Consider the following 20,972-nt stretch of genomic DNA (forward strand, 5'->3'; position numbering starts at 1 on the left):
TACTAATAATTTATACATGTGGACAAGCTCTAACTGCAGAGCTGAGAAAGATCTGCCCCCAACTACCCCTGTGCATAGGGCACGCGCCGAGTACAGGAGAGGCAAGTTTGCATTTCTGTGCCACATCAGACAGAGGAGGGAATAGAACCTGGGTTGCCCACATCCCCGGTGGCTGTACTAGCCGCTAGGGTAATGCTTACAAGGGAAGCAGTGGCTCCTCCTCCTGCTGCAGCTGTTTTTTAATCTAGCGCATGAAGAATATCTAGAAACAAAACGTTTTAGGTTGAACAAAAGCTAAAATGGACATCTTTGACTTTTCAGATTTGGTTAAAAGCAAACCAGTTCCCCCCCCAATCAACGCTTTGCCCAGTTCTGCGTGGAGGGGGCCCAGCCCCGGAGCCTGGATGGGTAGCAGGCTGCTCTGCCTCCCCCCAAGAAAACAGCAGCTCTGGTTCTGCTCGCTGGGGAGCTCACAGGGTCTCCTCCAGGGAGCAGGCAGTGGGGATGAACAGCTGAGCTGTGTGCAGAACTGCTCCATCCCCTCCCAAGCTGCCTCTGGGAAGTGCCACCTCTGGGGCCCAGACCCCAGGGGCAGGAAGCTCAGTCAGCTCATGGCCTGGAGATGTGGGACCGGCTTGGTGCAGGGCCCACATAGGGGTCACAGCACCCAGAGAGGAGGCGTGGTGGGAGATACTCCCAGTGGTCTCCAGAACTGGAGGGGGGACCCCCAGTGCAGGGGTGCAGAGGTGATGGAGGCATGAGGAGGATGCATGGGGACCATCCCCGCCCCAGAGTGAGCAGAGTCCAACAGAAACACCCTCTGGCCTGGCATTGGCCAGGGTTTGCCAGCAGACAAGTCAGGAGCCTGGTTAATGATACTACACCAGTAGTATCGATAACTGGGACTACAGGAGAATCCTGCGGCTGTTGCAATGCAGGGAGATTAGTGTCTCAGTGCACTGCGTCAGCCAGAGCCAGGCCTCAGCCACCCCTGACTGAGCAGAGCGGTGACACCTGGGGGGCAAGAGGAACTGCGTCCCAAGCTAACTCAGGAAAGTGGGACCAATGCAGGAGGGGTCCAGTTTCAGACACCCCAAAGGCCTGGGTGCTCTCAGAGATAAAACGTCTGCTGGGGTTTTAGGATCTTGCTCCTATAGGTGCATCAACTAATTTAGATATTTGCTTACTTTTATAACAAGCTACATTAAAAGCCCTAGCAAAGTTAGCACAAACGAAAATTTCATACAGACAATGACTTGTTCATACTGCTCTATAGACTGCACTGAAATGTAAGTACAATATTTATATTCCAACTCCTTTATTTTATAATTATATGGTAAAAGGTGCAGCTTGACAAAGCCCTGGCTGGGATGATTTAGTTGGGGTTGGTCCTGCTTTGAGTAGGGGGTGGGACTAGATACCTCCTGGGGTCCCTTCCAACCATAATCTTCTAGGAGCCTATGAAAAATGGGAACGTAAACCATTTTTTCAGTAATAATGTGCTGTGGCACTTTTGTATTTTTATGTTTGATTTTGTAAGCAAGTGGTTTTTAAGTGAGGTGAAACTTGCGGTTTGCAAGACAAATCAGGCTCCTGAAAGGGGTACAGTAAGCTGGAAAGGTTGAGCGCCTCTGCGTTAGTGGACACAGGGCCAGTTGTTAGTGGGTGTGGGATCAGTAGATGGCACTCAAGCACAGTGCCTGGGTTCTGCAGGCTGGCTGCCCTGTTGCAAGTGGTTCTCTGCATGCAGCTCTTACCACAAGGTGCCTGGTACAATGTGGCCCTGATCTCTGGCGGGCCTGTGGCTGCTGCTGGAGCACACTAACACAATGCTCATTTCCCTTTGTTATCAGATCTAGCTCCCCTCCAAGGTCCCTCTGCAGGTGAAGTGCAGCTCCTGCCGAGCCCTTTTGAGCAGGCACAGGGAACAGCCACCGCTTGCCTTTTACACAGGGAGGTGCCAATGTGTTTGGGAGGAATCCCTGTCTGGCTCCCAGCTGGAACTATATCCACCATTACACTGGGCCCCAGCTGGCCCTGGACGGCCCCTCCTCCTGAGAGGCCCGGAGTGAATGTCCATAGGCTCTGAATTCCCCACGCACCCCCGAGGTCATCACTCAGCCAGCTTCCACCCTAGTTCAGAGCAGGCTTTTGGCAGAACCTTGTGTGCAGTGAGCGCCACCTTATGGCCACAGAGCAGTCTGCACGCAGGCAATGCCAGCTTTCAGACAGCAGCTACAGCAAGACGGCGGCTACGCAGGCCCCACTCCTCCTTGATTTCCCATGAGTGACCTGATGTGCCCACCACGTAGTGGGTCCTAATTGCAGAGTCTCCACTTGGGCTGGCAGAAAAGAAAAGGCATGATCCCTCTACTGGGGGGTCGATCTACCTAGGCCAAAGGCTAACGGCCACTATCTGGTCCTTAGATCTTGTTGAGGAAGCCAGTGGCTTTAGAGAGCATGGAAGAATTCTGCTTTCATGTACAACAGGGTAAAACCAGGGTCTCTAGGGAGCCTTCCTGTTTACAGCAGAACTTGGCAGGGCAGGTGTCCAAAGGCCCCCAGCATTGCCCACGCTCAGCCATTGCAGTTAAGGGGAGTTTTACTAGTGACTTCAGTGCAAGTAGTTAGGCCAGCGCCAAGCACATCTGAGCATCCCATCCATCGATGACAGCCCAGGGCACAGATGGCCGTGGAACTCCACATGCTGTGTATTGAATTTTCCTGGCAATCCCAGCCGTGATGTCAGTGGAGAAGAAGAAGATTTCTCCATCCCAGAGCAGTCCCCACCTTGTGTAGCCCAGAGAAATTAGCGCCCCCACATCCCAGGGGCAGGAAGAGGAGGCTGTGCAGCCAGACAGCCACCGTGTCACAAAGGTAGCAAGGCCAAATCCTTCAAGCATCTTTTATTTAACTTGTTTGTATGAATTCCCATCTATTACAGTAGACACTCAGCACTTCTCATTGCTCTTCTGCTCGGATGAGGGGCACACACTTGGGAAGGGAACAGGGAGCTTAGTCAGGGCTATAAACAGTTCACATGTTCTTTCTTTCTTTGGCTGCCATCACCCAGTCCTGCCCCAGCTTCCTTCAGCACCATGCAAACATAATGCATCCATAGCGAGCTCATTTAATCCCCCTGAGGCCTGGCAGGTGCAGAAGAGAGTAATCAGCACCTTGCAGGTTGTGGCCCTGTATGAGCCCATGTCCTGGTGCAGCTGCATGCTCCCAGGATGTCCCCCCACCTCCCACCCCCCGCAGCTGGGATCGCTGGCAGCATTAGGATGATGTCACGTAGGCAGTCGCGATGTACTTCCTGCCATTGCCGTAGGTGGATTTGGTCCAAGTGTAGGTCTGGATGCCCAGCTTGTGGCCCCCCAGGCTCAGCTGACAACTGAAGGAGGAAAGCGCACGTTTCAGCATTGTCTTCCTCCTGACTCCATCCCCTCTCACTGATGAGACCTCAGTATGCAGGGACTCAGTCTGCCCATGCCAGGCAGTGCTGAGGGCAGCCATGCTGACCCCAGAGTTCAATCCATCACATCTCCCGGACTGCCTGGGCCAAATCAAGCCTCCATCAAATTCCCCTCAGCTGATTCTCTTTCCATAAGCAAGCTCTCCTCTCTCACCTAGTCCTCATGGGCCTCCCATGCACTGCTACAGGCTGGGGACCAACTGCCTAGGCAGCAGAAAAGGATTTGGGGGTTAGAGTGGACAAGAAGCTGGATATGAGTCAGCAGTGTGTGCACTTATTGCCAAGAAGGCTAACGGCATATTGGGCTTCATTAGTAGGAGCATTGCCAACAGATGGAGGGAAGTGATTATTCCCCTCTGTGTGGCACTGGTGAGGCCACGTTTGGAATATTGTGTCCAGTTTTGGGCCCCCACTACAGAAAGGATGTGGACAAACTGGAGAGAGTCCAGCGGAGGGCAACAAAAATTATTAGGGGGCTGGAGCACAAGACTTATGAGGAGAGGCTGAGGGAACTAGGCTTGTTTAGTCTGCAGAAGAGAAGAATGAGGGGGGATTTGATAGCAGCCTTTAACTAATTAAAAGGGAGTTCCAAGGAGGATGGAGCTAGGCTGTTCTCAGTGGTGGCAGATGACAGAACTAGGAGCAATGGTCTCAAGTTGCAATGGGGAAGGTCTAGGATGGATATTAGGGTGGTGAAGCACTGGAATGGGTTACCTAGGGAGATGGTGGAATCTCCATCTTTAGAGGTTTTTAAGCTGAGGCTTGACAAAGCCCTGGCTGGGATGATTTAGCTGAGGTTAATCCTGCTTTGAGCAGGGGGTTGGACTAGATACTTCCTGAGCTCCCTTCCGACCCTAATCATCTATGATTCTATGAACCTCCTCACAATACAGCCCTGTACCCACACCACCCCTGAGGCCTGGCATGGGACTGAGGTGGCGCGTAGGCCTCATGCTGGCCCTTGGCATGGGGTGAGTTCTCCCCGCCACATCCATACTGTGAGAGGGGCTGCTGTGTGTTTGGTTAGAGGGTGGCTCTGGGCTCGGATTCCTTCAGAATAGGAGCCCAGCAGGAAGGTTAGGCCAATAGTTCACCTAAAGCAGGCCTGATGAGGTAGGTCTGTGTGCCCATCTTGGCGCTGGAACGCCATGGCTGAGCAGAAGCCACAGGGTAGCAGGGGTGGGTGCCGCTAGCTCCCTGGTTTTCCCCTCAGGGGGGCAGGCTGAGGGACTCACAAGGCAGGCAGTGCTGTTGCAGCCGTGTGGGTCCAGTGAAAGGTCTGACCTCACCCGCCTTGTCTCTCTGACTCGGAAGGGACAGAGGGGAGGGGCAGGCACAGCACTTACATCTTCCCCGGCCGAGCAATGAAGCACAATGTGTAGAGGCCAAATTCAAACTCAGGGCTGCAGCCAATGAAGGCAGAGCCGACCTCCTTATAATAACCGTCCCAGTTGAACTGCATCCCCAGAACATCAGGGTATGAGGTCCACTAAAGAGAAAGAGCAAGGGGTCAGAGCTATGGCCAGTCAGAAACCCAGTGTCACTGTTAGAGCGAGGGGTCAGAGCTATGGCCCAGTCCGTGACTCAGGGTCACTGTTAGAGCGAGGGGTCAGAGCTATGGCCAGTCAGTGACTCAGGGTCACTGTTAGAGCGAGGGGTCAGAGCTATGGCCAGTCAGAGACCCAGGGTCACTGTTAGAACGAGGGGTCAGAGCTATGGCCAGTCAGTGACTCAGGGTCACTGTTAGAGCGAGGGGTCAGAGCTATGGCCCAGTCCGTGACTCAGTGTCACTGTTAGAGCAAGGGGTCAGAGCTATGGCCCAGTCTGTGACTCAGGGTCACTGTTAGAGCGAGGGGTCAGAGCTATGGCCAGTCAGAGACCCAGGGTCACTGTTAGAGCGAGGGGTCAGAGCTATGGCCCAGTCAGAGACCCAAGGTCACTATTAGAGCGAGGGGTCAGAGCTATGGGCCAGTCTGTGACTCAGGGTCACTCTCATCTGCAGAAATATCAGCGCAGGAGGGATTAACACCCACGGAAATAAGTGGTTCTCAGTGGCAGCCCTTCCACTCTGCCATGCCCAGACCTTCCCATCCTGCTCTTTTGGGGTCCCGGCAGGAAAAACGCACTGATGGAAGCATCCCTGATGTGACAGTCAGACTGGGGCCAAATGGGCCATTGCTGATCCTGGCTGGGGTCTGAAGAGTGAGGGATTGCAGTGCCTGATTCCCATCGCACATGTGGGGCCAAACCCTCAGCTAGTGCAAATTGGCAAAAAGCCATGGACTCCAGAGGAGCAATACCAATTGACATCAGGTGGGGATCTGGCCCATTGACTGCAGTGGGGCTGTGCCAGTTTTCAGTAGCCCATCAGCAGTACTTACCGGCCCATCGTAGTTATGGCTGTAATAGTCAACCAGCCCCTGCTTCTCCAGAAGGTAGAAACGAATCCAGTTGTGGAAGCCAGACACTTTTCCTTTCTTGACTTCCCCTAAATAGCCAGGGAGAAGGTCACTGGTGAGCTGCACCCCAAGGAAGAGGTCTAGCGACCCCCTCCGCCCTGCCCACCTTGTGCCCGCAGACACACAGCTTGCCTGGACACACAGATTGACCTGCAGGGGGTGGAGGGTTTCCTCTGTCTTCGTCTAGCCCTGCTTGGTGCTGCCCATCACTCCAGTCCAAGCTGTGCCCAGGCTGTGTGTTCCCGGAGCCGTACTGTACCTGCAAAGACGTGCTCAAAGCCGCTGGAATCCCCCTCGTCCTTGCCTCTGGAATAAAGGCCAAACCACATTTCCTTCAGGTCGGCGACAAACTCCTCCTGGGTGTTGTAGCGATCTGGAGATGAAGCAACAGGGAGAGAGCCCCGAACGCATGAGAGGAAGGAAACCAAACTTCTGAGAGAGGGCATCTGCTGCTGGGCCATGCTCTGGGCAGATCCGCTCCAGACTCCTGGCCAGGCTCTGGAAGAACCAGAGATGAGGCTGCCTCCACTCCAGAGCCTGCATCCCAGCTGTTACAGTCAGCCAGACCTGGGCCTGCCAGGCAGGCAGTGCTGGGCGCTGCCCATGCGCCACGACCCTCCTTCTGCGTGTTAATCTGGGACAGCGCGACATGAAGGGGCCGGGTCCCATCTGCAGGGACCGATCCCGCTGCGCAGCTGCTCTACCACCTTGGTTTCTAGTTCTCAGGATGGAGAGCTGCTGCATTGACAGCCGTGGGAGCAGTGTCCTTCATCGGCTGGAGCACAGCGCAGCCCTGTGTGGCCAGCAGGAGTCACCCCTCTGGGAGAGAGCAGCTGCTCATATTTTGTGCCCAGTCCGACCGTGGCTTCTCCGCTGAGAGCAGGCCTGGCAGCTAGCTGTGATGGGGGTGTCCCGTTGCGTATGAGCCCCTGAAACACTGAGGAACAGGAGATGCCTGCTGCTGATAGCTAGGGGGAAATTCTCAGGGCAACAGATAGTCCCAGCCGTACGCTCAGCAGGAAGGTCGGTGACCACGCGTGGGCCTCGCTGAGCAGGCCCTGGCTGCCTAGCGCTATCCCAGTGGACCCTGCCCAGCGCTGTCCCAGGCACAGCACAGGCTCCACTTACTTTTCTTGTGGAGGAAACTGTAAAGCTCTTTCATGAGCTCCGTTTTCATGGCCTCCTGCAGGAAGTTCTCCTGCTCCTTCAGCTGCTCGGCATTGAAGGCTTCCCCGCGGCCCGTCTGCCGATGGTAATTATCTAGCAGCTTAACGAAGCTGGCGTAGGTGGGTTTGGAGAAGAGCTTCTCATTGACATAGGTGTAGAGTCTGAAATGGAGAGATCATGGGAGCTGGGGCGGCCAGTACCTGGCTGCCTGGAACCAGGGCCAATGACCAGGGACTCCGGGTGCCTGAAAGGGCCTGGACGGCCGGCACCGGTGTGCTTGGCACGTACTGAGAATCAGGCCCTTTTAAGCTGTTTCAGATCCGGTGACCAAAATCATTGGGCACTTCTGAAAATTTAGGCCTAAGATCGTTGAAGCTGCCACCCTTCCTCCCCAACAGTCTATTGCCGCCTCCTGACCCTGCCTGCCCCTCAGTGCTCCCCAGCTGTGGCCCCAGCAATCAGAACAGCTCTGCCTGCCCTGGGGCTCTCACATTCATGAATATGGGGTGAGGTTCAGCGGCTGCTGGCCCACTGGAGAAGGCGAGCAGTGCACCCATACTGTAAGGCAGCGCTGCATCACGGCCCCGTGCTCGGAGTCCTGCCTGGCACTGGGCCATGCTCCACCCTCCTGCTGGAGCTGTGCAGGGTTTGGGAGCAGGTCCCCCCAGCCGAAGGCAATGGCAAGCGCATGCAGCACTCACGGCTCAGGAGAATGATCCTCGCTGTCTCTGGTCTCAGCGGAAGAGGCCAAGTGCTGCGGGTTAATGGTGATGTCTGATGCCTGGGCTTTGTTGTGGTCTGCGTTGTAAAGCTGCTCAGAGATGCTCAGGAGCTCTTCGTTGGTGATTGAGTCCTGGTTGCTGGAGAATCCCTCTGCAGGGGTCAGGGACATTGCACAAGCTGATGAGTGGATATGAAGAGCCAGGCCTGGGAGCTCACCCTTGAGAGAGGAGCCAGTACCCCACTTTCACAATTCGCCCCACTCCAGGGAAATTATCCTGATTTCTGCATCCCCCTAACACAGGGCGTGTGAAAGTCACCGGAGCTGCAGGGGGTGGGGCAGGGCTATTGAAAGCCTCAGCAATGCTGGGCAGAGGGTTCTAAGCAGGAGAGCCCCAAAACCCCAGCACGACCTCGCTGTTAGGGTGAAAGGCATCCCAGGGCATGGGGAGCACAAGGCTGTACTACCACTTCAGCCCCAGGGGAGTCCAGGCCTTGTGGTGGTCTCAGCCTAGGGCTGGAGTATCCACAGACTGCAAGTGTGTTGGGGCAAGGGCATCACCTGCAATGTGCCTTGCACACAAGATAATACTTGAAGCTCTGGGAGGCCGTGGGGCTACCCTCTGGGCTACCTCCAGGAGCTACCCCCGGTGAAGACCAGGGCTGAGCACCCCAAAAGGGGGCCAGGTTTGCAACTGTGAAGAGTTCCCATCAGACAAGGCTTGGAACTAGTGAGTAAAGGAAAGGGCCCCAGTTGTCTAGGGCAGGCTCCTCACCCTGGCATCTTGGCACCAGAAGGAGCAGTGCTGCTAGCTCTAACTGTTTCACCAGCTGGCTCCCAGTATTTATTTTTTGCATTGAGCCCTGGCTCCTGGAGTCAGGTGATTATGGGGGAATGACAGCTAACAGTCCAAGACCGCCCAATTGCCTGGCTCTGAGCTCAGCTAGCCAGCCTGAGCTGCTGCCCAGGCCACCACATCCATGCTGCTATTTTTAGAGCACTAGCTCAAGCAGAGCTAATGCGCATCTATCTACCTGGGCAGCAAGCTACACTGCCAGCTGCCACCTGTCTTTCACAGGCCAGAGAACTTCCCGGATGTAATTCCTTTTTGAACTAGAGCAGATCTTCAGAACTTTTTTCATTTGCAGACCCCTAGAGCATTTTGAATTTCCCTTTGGAAATTTTAGACATATACTGTGTACCCCCAGGAGTCCATGGAGCACAGGTAGAACCACTGTTTTGGAAAAGTTCCAATCTTGATTTAAAAATGGCTAGTGTTGAAGAATCTACCACAAACCTTGGTAAATTGTTACAAGGTTTAATTATACTCAGTATTAAAATGTGCACCTTATTTATCTGAATTTGTCTAGCTTCAACTTCCAGCCATTGGATCATATTAGACCTTTGTCTGTTAGATGGACGAGCCCATTATTAAATATTTGTTCCCTGTGTAGGTACTTACAGACTGTGATCACGTCACCCCATCCCCTTCTCTTTTTTAAGCTAAATAGATTGAGCTCCTTGAGTCTCTCACTATGAGGCAGGTTTTCCAATCTCTTAATCATTCTTGTGGCTCTTCTCTGAACCCTCCAATTTATCAACATCCTTCTTGAACTGTGGACTTCAGAACTGGATACATTATTTCAGCAGCAGCCACACCAATGCCAAACAAAGAGGGACAATAACCTCTTTACTCCCATTCAAGATTCCCTGTGTGTGCATCCCAGGATCACATTAGCCCTTTTGGCCACAGCATCATACTGGGAGCTTATGTTTAGCTGGTTATCCATCAAGACTCCCAAATCTTTTTCAGAGTCACTGCTTCCCAAGATTAGAGTTCTCCATCTTGTAAGTCTTTGTTCCTGAATATAGCTATATATGCTTCCCACAGCACCACATAGCACTGTCTACCTGGACTGTGCACAGAAGGGGGTCGATGATAAAGATGCCACTGGTCTATGTCATGCCCCACATCTGTGCAGGCAGGCAGGGAGAGAGCCCAGTCTCTTTGCTCAGATAACCAGAGAGGGACCCCAGACAGATCAGCTCCTCTCTGATGTAGGAACAAAGAATGCCTGTCACACTGTCAGGATGGGGTCTGTGTGCTGGAGAACAGGATTCTGAAAGGGACTTGGGGTTTATGGTGGAAACCAACTGAACATGAGGTCCCAGTGTTGCTGTGTCTGGGAGCATAAACATGGTGCTTGGCCACATCAATGGGAATCAGAGCAGAGAGTTGCTATTATCCTTATACAGCATCGGCGAGACCACCACTGGATACTGTGTCCACACTTCAGAAAGGTTAAAAGATTGGAGAGGGTTCAGAGAAAAACTACAGGGATGATTCAAAGTCTAGAAAACCTGACTGAAGGAGCGCCACCTGTTTAGTTTGTCCAAGAGCAGGTGAAGAGGTGATTTGATCCCAGTCTGCAAGTACCACATGGGAAGGAGGTTTCTGATAGCAGAGGGCCTTTTGAATGGCAGACAAAGGCAGAACAAGATTCAATGGTGGCAGCTGAAGTCTGAAAAATTCAAGCAGGAAATGAGATGCAAATTCTAGCAGTGGGAGAATTCCCCAGTGGCTCAGCTCACCAAGGGGGTGGGGGATTCTCAGTCACTCGGAGTCCTTAAATCAAAGCTGGACACCTCCTTCAAAACGATCTCTTCTGGCCCAATCACAGACCGACACCACAATCACTGACTACTGGGTCCATGCAAGGACCCTGGTGGATTCTCTGGCTTGTACTATGCAGGAGCTCAGGCTGGATGATCACAATGGCCTTAAAGTCCATGCCTCTCTGATGCCATAGGCAAGTGGGAACCAAGCAGCCTTATGACACTCTCTGACACCTCGCAGCACCTTTCATCTCACCCTCTTACAAATCAGGCCCCCAAGTTTAGACCTGCATGTACCTTCATGGCACACAGGCCTACCACTTTTCTACCACAGTCTGTTACTGCACATCTCTGAAGTAATTACAGTAAAAATGCTGACTCGTGAGATTCACAGCTTTGGAAATTGATGGCCCTTCCATGGATAGGAAGTGCAGAGAGCAATAACGCATGTGCAGAGTCATGGGTTTGGGGAAACAGAGGCAGGGCCGGGCTGGAAAAAGTCCTCAGGTCACACACCTTGCTAGCGACAGGCATAGCTACTCACCAGAAGAGTGTGCCGGCCTGGTCGTGGTGTCCCGCCTCCCATCTACATTAAGTGAAAAGAAAAAAGAAACTAAATGATCCTTCAGTCGCCGTTCCCAGACACAGGTGCCCTGGGTTGTGTGGACTTCCCAGGGACTTACTCTGAACGTGTTATCCAGAGAAACCGCAGGTAGTGGTCAGTGCGTGATTGTCATTGTTGTCTGCTCAGTAGAGGGCAACATCACACACATATTTGCACGCTCAAAGGCACACACAGACTCATGCACACTCAGCCAGTGCATCGCGCTGTATCATTCTCCATGGTCCCTTTGGGGCCAATAATTAAGAATTCAACATACTACTAACCATGACGGCTGGAATGGGAGAGCCACGGCAGTGCCGGGAAGCAGCCCGGAGCCCAGCCCAGCCCCATGTGCCCCTGGAGGCTGCTCACCCTTGCTGCAGTGCGTATGGTAGTCTTCACAGCAGTTGTGATATTTTTCACACTTGGTGTTGCAGTGACATTCATCCTGCCGGTTGTATGGCTCGTGACAGCGCTCCCTGCAGGAGTCGGGGGCTGTGTACAAGCCTGGGGGAAAGGGAAACCAAAGCTTTCATTTAAAAGGCAGCAACATCGGCCCTTCGGCAAGTCTTGCAGGAATCACTGCTGACTCCGACCAATGCTGCAGGCCAGGATCTGCGCTGCCGCCGCTGTCCTTTCCATGTGCTCCGGAGGAAGGTGCGGGGCACCGGTTTGCGGGTAAGTGGGGATCTCCTGCAGGGATGGAAGTTCCTTCTCAACAACCGGTGACCTGCAGCCATGTCGTCATGTGCATGGACACCCCAGCGGGATCCTCTGGGAGCGGCGGTTCTGGCCCAGGCCAGGAGAAGAGGCATTGATCAGACTCAGAAAGCATTTTGCTGCCTGCAGGGTGTGGATGGCAGTCGACCACAGGGCACAGGTGAATAGCAATGGTCTCAACCTGCACCATTTGGCTCCCAGCCTGACTTTCTCTAACGTTTGGGGGTGTTTGGATGCGGTCTGGGGGTTCTGTTCATGGCAGAGGCTGTGAGTCACCCTGTGCAGAACACGCAGTGATGAGCTGGAGTCTGCACATCAAGTTGGGGGCCTGCTAAGGGATGGGGCTGACTCAGCCAGGAGTTGCTGGGTTGTTCCATGGCCGGGGTGGTGCTGGAGCTCAGATGGGATGGTCATGATGGTCCCTACTGGTCTTGAACTTGATGACTCTGTGAATAAGGGAGCTGGCACATGGCCTAGGCAGCTCGTAAGCCCCATGTAACCCTGTTCCCCCAGTTTCTAAAACCAGGAGGGATGGTTCTGACCATCCAGTCTGAGCTCCAGCCCTACCCTGGCCAGAAAATCCCCTGGCCCCAGCCCAATGGCTTGTGATGGAGCCAGAGCTTCTGAAGTGACCTGCAGGCCTGTGTGGAGGTGAAGTTCACCTTGGGAAGAGCCAGGAAAGGAGTTAATGGAAAGTTGTGTTATTTCCCAGCATTGCGAATCCCGGACCGCAGCCCCAGGGATCGATAGAGACTCACCGGCGGTGCTGGGATGCGCTGCCTCCGTGTCCTCTCTATCATCATCAGCTGCAATAAAGGGAAAGGAAACACCATGACTGTCTGTGGCTGGGGGCGAAGGGGCTGGGAGATGGGAAGGCTTGTGCGAGGCTACACTGTCTCCAAGGAGGGAGGATGCACTTCCCTGCTGGTTTATACCAGCAATGCACAGCTCAGCTCTCCTGGCCAGTACTTTGGGGGCACAATCCCAAGGCTCCACCAATTCCCTGCACTCTTACTCTGAGGTGAGTAAATGTCCATTTACCCTGCACCTCTGCCCGTGGCCACTGGGGATCATTTGGGTTTAACTAGAGACATCAATGAAATATACAACAAAAAGACTTGCAAATATTTGGGGTGAAATTCCTGGGCACAGGTTGTGTCTCCACATAGTGCTGGCCCCACTGCGCAGGAGACGAGTCCCCAGTTATTTTGTTTCATAGACTTTAAGGCCAGAAGGGGCCATCAGACCATCTAGTCTGACTCCTGGCTAGCACAGGCCATAGAACTTCACCCAGTCATCCCTGTACTGAGTCCGAGGACTTGGGTGAGACTAAAGCATTTAGACTGTTGTGCACCCCAGAAGAGACCGAGGTGCCAGCAATGCCCGAGGTCCCTGCAATGGAGGGAATTGATTCGGTGGGATATGTCCAGGTGATCCCTACTCCATGCTGCAAAGGAAGGAGCATCCCGCACACAGGTCCCTGCCACTCTGACCTGGGGAAAAATTCCTTCCTGACCCCCAAATCTGGCCACCAGTGTGACACTGAGCAAGACACACCAGACAGCATCTAAGAAAGAGGATTCTCTGTGCCTCCTTCATTTCATCCAGTATCTTATCTCCAGCTGATACTGATACTTCAGTGGAAGATGAAAAAACCCCAGAATATGTCTGGCCAGTTATGCATCGGTGGGAAAAAAATCATTCTTGACCTTTGCATGTCAGTGACTGAAGCATGAGATTGGATTATAGTCAGTGTCTTAATGCCGAACTGCCACTGCTATGGGCCTGCTGTGGGCCGTTCAGGACACGCTTGTTGGTGGACCCACATCATTCATTCTTTGTTCACACACATCTCCAAAGTGGCACACATTTTAGCAGGAACATTCACACCAGACAGTGCGCTCTTTCTTCTTTGCCTCCTCTTTGAACTTCTTTCATCATTTGTGCTTTGTTATACTGTACTTAGCCAACCAGGAAGCAGAAACAATATCAGAGAATCGTAGAAGAATCATAGAAGATGAGGGTTGGAAGGGACCTCAGGAGGTATCTAGTCCAACCCCCTGCTCAAAGCAGGACCAACCCCAATTAAATCATCCCAGCCAGGGCTTTGTCAAGCCGCACCTTAAAAACCTCTAAGGATGAAGATTCCGCCTCCTCCCTACCCATTGCAGTGCTTCACCACCCGCCTAGGGAAAAAGGTTTTCCTAATATCCAACCTAGATCTCCCCCACTGCAATTTGAGACCGTTGCTCCTTGTTCTGTTGTCTGCCACCACTGAGAACAGCCTAGCCCCATCCTCCCTGGAACCCCCTTTCAGGTAGTTAAAGGCTGTTATCAAATCTCCCCTCATTCTTCTCTTCTGCTGAGTATCATGTGACTAGGGAACCAGTCAGACACATGAAAAGAATAGTTGAAGTGAAGACCTGGTGGTCAACCTCCAGGCTGATGATTGTTTGTCCAAGCTACTAATAGGGGGTGAAATTCACGTGTGTGCATGGCTCAAGCACCACTTTACTCTCACTAGCGCCCTCAAAATGCTGCCTGAGTGAGGCATGATCCTTGCGCTGGCCCCCTGCATGGGTGAGTTTCAGCCGCAATCTGACAGTCAAAGATGACAGCCAAACAGCCAAAGGTGCCAGAACCGTGTGTGTGTGTGGGGGGGGGGGGTGACGCTGCTAATTAATATCCTCCCCAACAATCACTTGCCTGCCTTTAGCCCAGAATTTGAATATTTGTACAGAGGGGCTGTCATGGGGCTTTAAAGAGTTTGGGAGATGACGTGTCTGACCCACTTGTTCCCATGCCAGCAGATGAAGGTGGGTCAGGGTGAATCATGAACCTGAGCTTATCATCTGCTGCATCAGTCCAAGAGGAGTTGCATAAAGGTACCCAACTCAGGAGGAATCTGCATACCAATAAGATATTACCCAAGGCAGCTCACAGGTCCAAAGCTTTTGTTCCTGGAGTGACTTTGCACTGAAGCACAGATACTGTGAGTCAGAACATGCATGGCCATACTATGGGCTCACTAACAGCCCCCACCACTTCCCACATGGAGCTCCTTGCCTGGGGATTGCTGGTCTCCAGATGCGGTATCACAGTGTTACGTTGTGCAGAGGTTTCCCACAGTCCCGGCGTGGGGCAGGTGAGCACAGGATCGTGGCATCGCTCCAGGGCAAATGCTAATCACCTCTGCTTTCAACTGCATCTCGTAAATCCTGCCATTGCAGGTGAGTCTCTAGTTACAGCTCATTTATGGCAGGGAAACGAAAAGCCTCTCTTAGTCACTATTGTTGGGGAGGTTTCAGGAGTGGCTGGAAGCTCACTGGGAGAGATTTGGTTCTGGGCAGGAGGGCGAGGCAGGCAGTCATCAGGTGCAGCTAAAGGACATTGACCTGAGCTGGGGTCCAGGAGCACTCAGTGCAGGGCGTGCGTGCGAGCATGAGCAAAGATACCTTTAAGCCATATTGTTACTCCTGATCCTGGGGCCATGCTGGAGCCTGGTTGTTCACCTTAAGTGTCAGTGGCCTGCACTGCGACCCTGTCATTCCCCTCCCTTGAGTATGTCCATGGCTTCTCCAGCAAAATTGAGCTCCTTGCCCTCACTGGGCAGGCCGGTCCTGGCGAGCGACACCAGCCGCCATTGGCTGTCTGGCTGTGTCTCCTACCTGCACCTTCACACACGCTCCCAGCCCACAGCCTCAGCTCCCTCCCACTTCAGACCCAGACTCGAGGCGGCTGAGAATTTTACCTCCAGACACGTTTCTGGCAGACAATGGCTGTTTCACTGGAATGCTCCACAGGGAATGAACGGCCCTGGGAGCTGAACTGCTTTGGATTTCCGATGAAAAGCCAAATGCCAAAACACAGTTCAGTTTTCAGGAGCCGTAAGGCAACATTTTTTAATTTGTTTCATATTTTTGGTAACTGAAAAATGTGAACCAGTTGGGTGGAAATTTTTGGTCTTGCCAAAATATTTCACTTGCCCAGGCAAAATGTTTCAGTTTTCAGCTACCAAAGGGGGGAAATGTTCATTTTTAATGTTTTCTATTGTTCAACACTGTTAAAAGCTTACGCCTGATTTCCAGGAAACTGGCCAGGACAGTGGCTGAGCAGGGGTCACTGGGCTGAGTTGGATTTATTATTGTTATTTACTATTTGTACAGTAGCAGCACCTAGGAGGCCCAGTCATGGACCAGGCCCCATGGAGCTAGGCATTGCACAGAACAAAGAGATGGGCCCTGCCCCAAAGAGATCACAGTCTCAGTACTGGTTGGCTTATTATCGCTTGGAACTTTAAACAGGCCATTAAAAGACTCAGAATTACAGAAATGTGCAGAGAATTTATCCACGTGCTCCCAGCCCTGCAATCCTCTTCCACCATCACTGCTTGCTTGTGACCCCCCCCCTGAGCTGTCTGGAGCAGGGCTCTCACTCAGGCCTGGTCTAGCCTAGGACTGAGAGGTGGGAGTTGACTGGTGGAAGCGTTACCCCCCATCTCAGCCTAGCTCCATTTAACTAGCGCCTAATAACATGCCAGGCAAGACAAGGTCAGTTGGACTTCGACCTGATCTAAGCTCGCTGAGCTGAAGGCTGGTGGAGAGCCTGGGTGTTAGCACCAAGGTGGGAGGAGACTCTCCAGCTAACAATGCACTTTTCTGTCCTGCCTACAGAACCACTGTGCAGGGACAGCACCTCGCACTGTCCTGGCTATCAGTATCAATGCTGGTGGAGTTGCGTGGGTCTCTCAGTGAAATCCTCCTTCTATGGAGCTGACTTACCCACTCTTAAGATTTGATCCAGTCAACTGGGTTTTCTCCAGCCAGCTGCCTTCCAGCTGGGTTTTCAGTTCCTGAAATGCTCCGTATCTCCCTCTGCATGTCTCCCTTACTCTGTCACCTCATGCCCTCCTTAGGACCCCATCCAGTTCCCATCAAGGCAGCGGAAACATTCACATCGGCTAAATTGGCAGTTGGGTCAGGCCATTCTACCTACCAAATGGTGCTGATTTAGTGGCAGTATTACTCCGACTCAGCACTCACCTGGCCCAGGGGGGAATGACGGCCCACAGTGCAACAGAAGGGAGAATTAGGCTCCCTACAGGTGTGTGCAGCCAGTCCCCTCTGCAGCTTCACCGTGTCTTTCCCGTAGGGATTGCTACTTGGATTCTCTGTTGTTTGTATTTACTCAGTTCAATAAAAATCCACTGACGCTTACTAGATTCCAGGTTCTTTAAAAGTTTCATCCACATTATTTTAGATTCGTCACTTTCAAACAAGAATGACTTCTGACCTTGCACTAGTTAGGAAAAAAATTCCCAGAGTAACCAGCAAATCTTCATGCTTCAAGGTCTAACCTAATTGCTAGATAGTTTCAGGAAGAAAAAAAGTTCCTTCTATGCTGCAGCATTGCACAAATGCCCTCATTCAGGAGAGTTCAGGAGGGGGCGGGTGGTGCCTCCTGAAGCCTCACATACAGCCTCCTGGCAGCAGCAGGACCCATGGCTAGATGGACCACTGGGCTGTCCCCATCTGGCTAGAGTTGTTTCCATACTGGAACATGGGCTGGTTGAAAATTTTCCATCGCATCTTTTTATGATGAAAAATTTTAAGTTTGACTAAATGAAAATGTTGGTTACAAGTGTCTGAAAATTCTGATTTCTTGTCAAAAAACCAAAAACCGCAAAAAAGAAAAATATTCAGTTTTCGAGTTTTCAGTTTTTCAATGAAAAGCTGAAATTTTCCCTGGGAAAAACCCCATTTTCTGAGCAGCTCTAATGGTGCCGGATATTTTGGGACATGAGCAGTGCACTAAAAATCTACTCTCTGGGCCCCAGCAGTGCTGCTAGCAGCGCCATGGGAGCTAAGAGGACAGGTGAAGCAACAAACCTCAATACATTCCTGTCCAAGTCCTCCCACCCCACCTAGGGCAGTGTTGCAAGTGGATCCCAAGGTCCCGGCTTCCAACTGCTCTTGCAGCTAGAACCTGGTTTGCAAGTTATGGAAGAAGAACTTGGTTACGATGAAGCGTCCCGCTCATGTGCCACCTAATGCTGCGAACTTTTGACAAACCCTGACAAACCGAGCAGCTCCTGTAATTGCGGTGTGTCACCAGGAAGTACCTTGAGCTCAGTGCACGATGAAATCATCCAGGCCACTTGCCACAAACAACCACCAAGGCACCAAAGAAATTCCTGTCTCAGGAGGACCCCAGATGCTGACAGGAAGGAAGGGGGGGAGGGGTTCAAGATCACTCAGAGCTTCAGGCACTTTATTCTGTGTTCCGTTCCAACTGGCTGTGCTTTCCAGTGCCACACCCAGACTCTGTGTGGGAAGCTGAGCCCTTAAAGGCACTGTCCCCAGTACTACAGGGTGTCTTCCATTGTCTCCCCAGGTCAGTTACTCACACACTGGGCCCAGCTCTCCCCTTGCACAACTCCACTAAGTCCTGTGAAGTTACTCCAGTTTCACACCCATCACAATGGGAAGAGACTCAGCCCCGCATTCTACACCGGTTTATAACCTGCTCCGTCACCTGTGAAGACCCCTATCCTGCATTCCATTAGCCTTCCGCACAAAGCTATCCCGGTGAAGCTGGTGCATGGAGTTCTCTGTGTGTGTATGAACCACAGCAGGGCTGAGGTAAGTCAGCGCACAAGGCCCTGGCCCCAAACACTTGTCTCACAATGCCAACGTTTCATCATCCACCAGAAGCATTGTCCCCAGATCTGCACCTTGTGCTATCATCTCCTCCTGAGCCACATGAGGGTCGAACCCTTCCCAATCCCAGCAGCAGCTTTTCACCTACACTTTGCACGCATGGAGATGGCTCACACAATGCAAGACAGCAGAGACTCGGGCCTTTGGTTAGTGACTTGGGCTGAGACTTTCAAAGCTGGCTAAAGGATTTAGGTGCAGGATTCCTGGGGTTTCTGGGACTGGAGTGTCCAGCTGCTCTGGCAGAGCAACAAGTTCAGCCTGGCTGACTAAAGATCCAAACCTGCTACCAGGTTATTCACAGACACTGAAGTTCCCCCCATGCCTAGGGAACTTGCACAAAGCCCAGACACTTCAGCACCTCATCAGAGGTCCAGGGGCAGTGGAGCATGGGCCGTGGGCTGGGCCTCTGCAAAAAAATTGATTTGTCCTGGACAAAAAAAGGGAATTCTCCCATTTAGAAAGCTCAGGTCATTCCATCGGAAAACAGAAATATCACGTGACTTGGCTAACCATTCCAACAGAGCAAAGGCCTACTCACAGCGTTACTATGCACAGGAAATATAACCACTTAAACATTATTTGTTGAATTCACTGTTCAGAAATGTAATGAATAAGAATAGGGTAATATCTCTTTAATTAGCATGTGAACCTTCTAGTAGTGCTCACCATGTTCTGTGTTTCCATAGCTGCAGGAACCCAGCCAGAGCAGCAGCTTGTGTGTAGCTATGGTGGGAGTTTAGTAAACCTGGTTACCTGGGCCCTGGCTGGACCCTGGTGACTTCTTCATGTTGTCTTTGTTGCATAAAGAGCAAAAGACACAAGTGAATTTTGCATTAGCCACTGACATCATCTGATAAGCACCAGAGTTAGTCACAAACTGCTCACTCAATGTCTCACTGGGTGCATAATGGAGATATTTGCGAATGAAGGTATCTGAGGAAAAAATATTTGTGGCCGCCACCCAGCACTGGGAGAGTCCAGTCTGCAGAGGAACCCATGGAAAGTGTCTGCACAAACTATCCATGAATGTAAAACAAATCAGAGAAAATCACAGCTTGTTCTTGGACAGAAAGCAAAGGCCTACGTTTTCAGGGGTTGGGTGTGGGGTGTAAATTATTCACAACAAATAATTGGAGGAGCTTCTGCAAAGAGGTTTCAGCCCAGGTGGTATTTCTGAGATGGGTATGGCTCCAGGGATGGCTGTGCCATCACAACACTACAAATACTAGTTGATGGCCCAGTATTAGGGTTTCTGTCTTATATAGGACCCTACTACCCACCCCACTAGGACCCTATTACTCCCTCCCCCCCATCCTGATTTTTTAGACTTGCTATAGGTCACCCTAGAGATGCTAAGCACCCCAATGGGAGGAGTCCTCAAAACCTTCTATAGTCAAGCCCTTTTTGGTAAGATCTGCTGGCTGCCATAGCATCTTGTGGAGCAAAGCGTCTCTACTTACTGCTAGAGGCCAAGCTGCAGGTGATTCCTGCTGTGATGAGAAGGATCCAGATCTTCATTGTCCCAGAGAGACGGTAGATGAAGTTTCCAAGGTGTCAGTGAGAAGGAGACTCCCGAATTCCAAAGCACCTGTCTACCTTTCCCTGCTATCTGTGGTTGGCTTGCAGTAATGCCAGGGGAACTGCACTTGGATCCCTTCTGGGAGAAGAGGGCGGTGGATATAGTGGCACCTGAGCAATCCCTGGAGAGGCGTGCATGCAAACCGTGCCAAAAAATTCCAATTTTTAAAAAATTTTGTTGCTTAAGTTAGGCGGAAGACTGGAAATTCCAGCTGAGTCTATAGCTTGGCTCTGCCCGCTGCAACATGCACGTGGCCCGAGGACTCTAGGTGATCTGGTAACAGAAATGAATAATCATAGTGCTAATGTGTGAGACACCTCTGCGTGCCTTGGCCCTCTCGCTGGGGAGTGCATGGCTGACACTCACTGGGCTGGCCCTGGCTGGGCTACCATCCTGCCAGACCCTCCAGTCTACGTTACTCCCTCCAGTAGCCAGGGGGCAAAGGGGAAACATGCAAATGAAGACTGTGGCACCCATTGGCCTGGTCACCAGCTCCTCACCCCGCTCTGCTGCCTGGCCGATGGCACGTTCTATGCGCTCTCTAACACCCCCCCATTCACTCCCAGGCCCTCTGTGGGAAAGCCCAGCCCCGTCCCCTCCCTTGGAGTGGCACAGGTTGCTGCCAGAGGTATTCAAAAGCAGTGTCTGCAGTTTCTTGCTTCCATTCCTGCCATGCTCCTCCTGCCCCCTGGGGCCTGCAATCATGTTACCACACTGCAGAGTCTCCGGGAAACTCCCGCCTGCTCCTGCAGGTTTCCAGTGCCAGCACACGTTGCGTAAGTCAGGCAGGACACACGCAAGGACACAGGTCATGGAGCCACCAGTTGGGATCAAAGCAGGGGGCCATCTAGTCTGGTCTCCCGGCTCCGAGGCTGCCAGCGTAGTCACTTCAGACTGTGCGGAAAGTGTGCT

The 20,972-nt window shown here is 52.3% G+C and overlaps 1 protein-coding gene across 1 annotated transcript; it reads right to left on the reverse strand.

Annotated features, from left to right (window-relative positions):
• Positions 1-3,279: 3,279 nt before the first annotated feature.
• Positions 3,280-19,999, reverse strand: ENDOU (endonuclease, poly(U) specific). The gene is made up of 9 exons (XM_067544641.1): positions 19,942-19,999; positions 12,521-12,568; positions 11,415-11,549; positions 7,803-7,974; positions 7,063-7,262; positions 6,194-6,307; positions 5,857-5,963; positions 4,822-4,964; positions 3,280-3,394 (listed from the first exon to the last, which is right to left on the reverse strand). Exons 1-9 carry the CDS (start codon positions 19,997-19,999, stop codon positions 3,280-3,282), a joined length of 1,092 nt encoding a protein of 363 aa, XP_067400742.1.
• Positions 20,000-20,972: the final 973 nt, after the last annotated feature.

Source organism: Emydura macquarii, unplaced genomic scaffold (assembly GCF_026122565.2).
Source record: "Emydura macquarii macquarii isolate MOO-44397 ecotype Brisbane River unplaced genomic scaffold, CSIRO-AGI_Emac_v2 contig_1002, whole genome shotgun sequence".
Classification (NCBI taxonomy): domain Eukaryota; kingdom Metazoa; phylum Chordata; order Testudines; family Chelidae; genus Emydura; species Emydura macquarii.